This window comes from Charadrius vociferus, unplaced genomic scaffold (assembly GCF_000708025.1).
Source record: "Charadrius vociferus isolate BGI_N301 unplaced genomic scaffold, ASM70802v2 scaffold25, whole genome shotgun sequence".
NCBI lineage: Eukaryota > Metazoa > Chordata > Aves > Charadriiformes > Charadriidae > Charadrius > Charadrius vociferus.
In genome coordinates, this window is record NW_009648248.1 from 313579 (window position 1) to 319430 (window position 5852).

The 5852-nt window shown below is 46.9% G+C and overlaps 1 protein-coding gene across 1 annotated transcript in view; it reads right to left on the reverse strand.

Moving 5' to 3' along the window:
• LOC104285729 (brain-specific angiogenesis inhibitor 3) overlaps positions 1 to 5108 on the reverse strand; it is a gene marked incomplete at its 3' end in the record, with an annotated part of 285461 nt that extends 280353 nt beyond the window's left edge. The window contains exons 1-2 of the mRNA XM_009884216.1: positions 4972 to 5108; positions 1708 to 2476 (exon numbers count right to left, since the gene is read on the reverse strand). Coding sequence (XP_009882518.1) covers positions 1708 to 2461 — 754 coding nt within the window. The remainder of the gene's footprint in view (positions 1 to 1707; positions 2477 to 4971) is intronic.
• Between the last annotated feature and the right edge of the window lie 744 nt (positions 5109 to 5852).

The following is a 5852-nucleotide window of genomic DNA, read 5'->3' on the forward strand; positions in this document are numbered from 1 at the left end:
AGGGGAGGGGCGAGCCCCGTGCGCACCCCGGCAGCGCTCTGCGCGGAGGTCTGAGGCGGCTCTCGCCCGGCCCCGGCTCTGCCTGCTGCCCCCCCGCCCCGGGCTCCGCGGCCGGGTCTGCCTCAACCTCCCAGGGTACTAATTAGCTCTAAACGATGTTAAATACCATCCCTGCCGCTGCACGGGCTTCTCTGAGAGGTTTGGGGTTGTTTTTTTTTGTTGTTGGTTTTTGGGTTTTTTTTTAACAGGAGAGGAGCTTCGTCGTAATTTAAGATCCTTTAAGATCCTTCCCTGGGCTCCGAGCTGCTGGGTGAGGCGCTGACCTGCAGGACACCAAAAGTGTCCCTCCATCCTTTGCCTCCCCCCCCATCCCCCGGCCCTGCCCGCGGCCGCTGGCACCGCGGCAGCTGGAGCAAGTTCAGCTTTTCTTCTCCCACAGCACTGGGGCTTGGCTGCCCTTAAAGAAAATCCTCTCCTAACAACGTGTCAATGTTACATTCCTCCACAAAGCAACTTCTATTAGGGGGGGCTGGGAGCTTGGCGCTGCCTCGCCACAGACTGGGAGCTTTGTGGCTATGCAGAAAACAAGGAGAGAGGGAACATTTCCTGCATTAAAATGCAACACCCTGGGCTTCATGATTTATCCCTTGCCGCAGGGGCACATCCCCCTCCCTCCTCCATTCCCGCACGGCTGCTCTGAAGGACCCCCTTGCCCCTAGATTGCAGCCAGAAGCCCCCATCTAGGTTCAGACTATGCTTTCTTTGCCTCTCGTCCCCGCCGATGTACTTCCCCAAATCCCCCCCCCGACCTCCCCAAAACGTCAGGAAGCCAAAACGAGGAGGGATAAAGCCGAGGGCTAGGCAGAGGCTGCCACACTCATTGCTGGACCTCTGTCTTCCCACCCTTCCACACGTCAGGAAGCCAAAACGAGGAGGTATAAAGCAGAGGGCTAGGCAGAGGCTGCCACACTCATTGCTGGACCTCTGTCTTCCCACCCTTCCACAAATCCCCCCCCTTTTCCAGCAGGGACACGAAGCAGCTGCCGGGACTATCATATCAACCACCACCCACTAATATTGCCGTGAGATTCTGAGCCTTCATCTCCAGGAGCCAGAGCTCCCAGCAAGTCGAAACAGCATGTCCTGACTCTGCATGGTGCCTCACATCTTTAGGTACCACAGGCAGAGGGTTCACCCTGAAGAACTGCATTTGCTTGTGGTTTGTTTTTAGGTTGTTGAGGTCTGGCTTAGTTGAGATCGGGTGTCCTGACCGTGGGAAATCTCCTGGTCTCTTAGTCAGGTTGCCGCCATGCCTTTGGAAACGTTTTCCTTGCAAAGTCAAGGGATTGTATCAAGAGGGCCAAGATTTTGTAGTCAGGTGGTTGCAGTAAAGAGGTGATGAGGGGGAGAGCGATTCCTGGCATGCCACCTGTGGGCATTACTGTAAGTGGGGGCTGAAAACAGATGGATCCTACTTATGAGGAGTTTCACCAGTGCTCAGCAGAACTATATGCTGAAGGTTAGGCAAGTTTAGGAATGAAAACGCAGCCCTCCCTGAGGGAATGTGCATCTTCTCCAGCCCTTTTGCCTCATCTAGAGGAGAGCTGGAGTGGAGAGCAAGTCAAATGAACGTGAGTATCAAGGAGAGCTGGCAGTAGGACCCACATACCGCTGTGGGATTCAGCCCCCCCTCCAAGAAGCACCTACCTTCTTTTGGTGGCCGTTTGGCTTCTCTGGTGAGGTTGCAGACCTGGGTGGTTTGCAGCTCCTGGGTCAGGCAGCCCTCTGTCTGCTCGTTGAGGGGCAGCACCACGTTATTGAGCAACACCAGGGACTGGTCGTCTATTCCCCATTCTCCCAAATGCTGAGGGCAGGTGCATTTTGTATACATGATCCCACAGGACTCGGTTCTCCCGTTCTCGGATTTCAAGCAGCTCTCCAACCAAGTGCATAACACATGGCACCCAAACTGGCTTGGGCTCACCTTGTTCAACACCAAAAACTCAAAGAAGGATTTTTGGTCGTCTTCTTTTTTGTGTAATCCTGGGAAATCGATAGGATAGACACGGCGTATCTGAATAAAATTCTTATCATACTGCAGAAATACAAAAGCATTCTTGGAATCGCAGAGCTGCATTATAGAATGGTTATTTTTTAAAAGATCCTTTATTTTTTCACGGGAAAAATGATCAAACTGATAAGCCAAGAGGGAAAAGTTGGAGCAGCTGAAGTCCTTTTTGGAAAATTTCAGGTAAATACTATATTTGGTCGGATCTGGATTTTCCAGCGTCCAAGTGCAGTTTGTGAAGTTTTTAGGAAACATTTCACTTACAGAATACGATCCATAAATGACCCCCTTCACCAACGTGGAACACCAGAAGTCTTGGGCAGCATTAAATCCAAACATAACCAGTAGATAGGTGGAAAATATATAAATCAGCAAATTACGAACAGCCTTCATCCTATGTCATTTGGCCTGCAGGAGATGAAACGAAATAAAAATGCAAGTAGAATTCTTCACGCATTGAAAACCAAACTCCTTCCAATATTCGAGCCAGCTGTTTTCAAGCTTGCCGTTAGAGCCCCTTTCAGAAAGAAGGGCAGGTAATTTTTATTTTATAACGCGAAGGACGGGTTTGCTGCTGTGTGCACAGCGCCATCACGTGGCCATCGCGACAGCCAAGTCTTCCACAGCCAAATTAAAAAACAACATCTATTAGATTATTAATAGGACTGTCCTCTCCTGTCTAGGATGTAGTCATCATGGCGTGGACTAGAACTGCTCAACTTAGGTAAAAAACTAGACGCCTTACCCTGCAGACCAAGAAAAGGGCAACTTATTTATTCATTTCTTCGAAAAGTAAATAAGTAGTCTGCTATAGTCATATAGGTGCATATACAACACGCACATGCAGAATTTCACCGGAATAGAACAAGAAAGCTAGCAGCGTCTGTTGTTATATATTATCTTTCTATTAAGTCTGAGAAGTAACTGTGAAGAATTACAGCCATAATTTAAAAACGCACAAATTATTATTTGCTGCAGATGGAACAGTATCTCCCATATGCCTACATGCCTTTGCCCTGGCCACCTGGTATACAGAGGTCTCTATAAAAAGAAATCACAGGCAAGAAATACGGAGATTAATGTTTTAATAACATTTTGAGACTATTGGAGAAAGAAACAAAGACAGACAGATGAAACTAGTGCTGGTCTGACGCTACCACGAAGTGCCAGCTTTTTAGGATAATAATTTCAACGTGCTTCAACCTCTCAGGATATATAAAACAGATCACTGTATTAGTGTCTACAACCAGTAGCTCTATATAGCTGGCAGTGCTACAGCAGGATCTCTGCACCTATTGGACTGCACTTGCCCTCTTATTACGAGTATCTTGTACTGTCTGATTAGCTCCTGTGTTTTGCAGATGTGCACTTGAATGATGAAAGACATATTACATTTTTCTCGGCTAGTATTTCCAAATAAAGCTGTTTTACTGCACCTGTCAACCGTTACAGCCTCCACATGCTCTGTTCTCTTAACAGTGGCCTAGGTTAATAAAGCGAACCTTAGTTATATTTACCTCCGTAACGTTATCCAAAAAATTCAAACGGAACGTTTTCAGCATTAACCTTTGAGAAGTTGCTTATCTCTGACAAATGAGTAGCTTTTCGCCTTCTGCTCTTAAATGCAAGCAGACAGAAGTGGTGCCAAGCTAATTTCAAAACTCTCTAGATTGCAGTCTCTTCCACTGTTGCTCTGTAAGCAGAGGCAGACACACACACACAGGCACCGGTACTGAGTTTTGATGTGTGTCTTTGCCTAGCTTTTCATCTCCTCACCAAACAGCAAGGCATCTTCTGTCTCCCATTGCGTAACACGCAGAAAATCACCGGATTAAGCTCCCTTGAAGAGATTTTCGTATCTCCTAGATTATAATTCAAACTCCAAATCTTGAAATGGGCAAAGCAGCACCAACTCTAACCTCTTTATAGTGGAGGTTTAGGAGAAAAAAAAAAAAAAAAAAAAAAAGCAGAGCTCCTGCTGGGTCTATCCACACGGTTGGATTTTCTCCTTTCTGAGCGTCCATCTCAATGAATACCACGGTCCTCCTTCTCCAAATAGGGTCGGCACAGCATTTAAGGTTTTAAAAAAGAGAAACTTATCGGGAATTCTGGAAACAATTTCCCCTTTGCTGAAGCACTTTGCAGGCAATGCAGTTCTGCGCAGTGTTATTCAGGATGGTGTAGGCGTTGAAAGCCAATGTGACAATAAGTGTCTAAATTAGGAATTCCACCCATGAAAAGGGATTAATTTTATAATCTGGAGAGCAAAAAGGGGGCTTATTTGCTTTTCTGTCTGAAAAGGAAAAAAGCCTCTGACTTTTCCCATCCTATGTAATATTTGCACTAGAAAAATAAAGACGTCTGCAGTGCTAGGCTGTTTTCTATGAAGAAACGTAATCAAATAGCCCTCATTTTAGTTGTGCGTTTGCTCATGCAAGGCTGCTGAAACACAACATTGTCTAAATCTCTCTCTCCCTGTGTGCATTACACACACACACACATGCACACACACACTCGAATTGAGTGTGCTGGCAGCATTTTGTTTAGTTTGCAATATTGCTAAATACAAGAGTGAATCTGCTCACTGAAAGGATTAGGCACTCAGATTAGAAAAGATCTTTCTTTCCCATGGAGGAGGGAGTTAAAGAACGGCCACAGAGGTTTAAGGTTGCCCATTTGGGAAGGGGGAGAACCCTCTTCTGCCGAAAAGCAAACGGGCGTTTAGTTTGGATATTCCCCAAACTGATTTTCTAGGTGACACTGTAGTTTAGCCGAACATAGACGGCGCCATCACTCCACTTATTTTTCCCCCCAAAAGAAGACCCACTGACTTCTCTTATTTTAACTTCCTATTAACCTAACATCCCCCCCCCCCTCCAAAATTACCCCAATCGTGCACAAACCTCAGGTCTTCTCGGTCTCGCTGGAAATTACTCTCTGGGAAGCAGACCTGTCGCAAAACGGACTTCTCTAACTTTTAAACTGCAGCACTGAAGTAAATGCGGAGATCATTTTGTATGTGCTGTCTCTCTCTCTATCCTTCAGCAACAGCCTGTCCCCCTCCTCCGCCGCCTCCTCCCCGGAATCCCAAACTAAAAGCTCTCCAGTCGTAATCCCTGGAAATGGGAAATGGAAATGCCCCGGGCACCCTTACCTTCCACTCCGAAAGCTGTCAGGCTATTTCTCTAAAACACTAGCACCACAGGCACACGTCCCAACAACAGTGATGGAGAGATTCCCCTTCTGTCGGAAGCACCGTTTCCCATTTTCCCCGGCTCAGGTTCAAAACCAAGATTAAAAAAAGCAGCAGAAGATAAAAAACGCAGCGAGAAAAACCCCGCACGCCACACACACACCCCACCGAGGAAAAAAAGCAGCTTTGGCTCCGGATCCACCAAATCCAACCACATGAAGGGAAAGAAAAGGAGAGAAAAAAAAAAAAAAAAAAAAAAGACCACCTCAAACCAGCGAGACTGCAGGGGGGGAAAAATGGAAGTGGCTGAGCAAGCGAAGGGTTTTTTTGGTTCTTTTTTTGGTTGGTTTTTTTTTTTTTTTTCTTTTTTTTTTTACTTGAAACAAAGTCTCAGCACAGCAGCCCGATGAGCGGCGATGCCAGGCAGGCGACGGTCTGAGAGGAGGACTAAGGCGCTAGTGCAGATTTGTTGGTGGGTTTTGTTGTTGTTATTACTAATAGACTTATTCCTCTTTCCTCCCTCCTCCTCCTCCTCCTCCTCCCCCCTCAGGCACTAATGGCCGGACAGCGGCGGCGGGGTGGGGGTGGGGG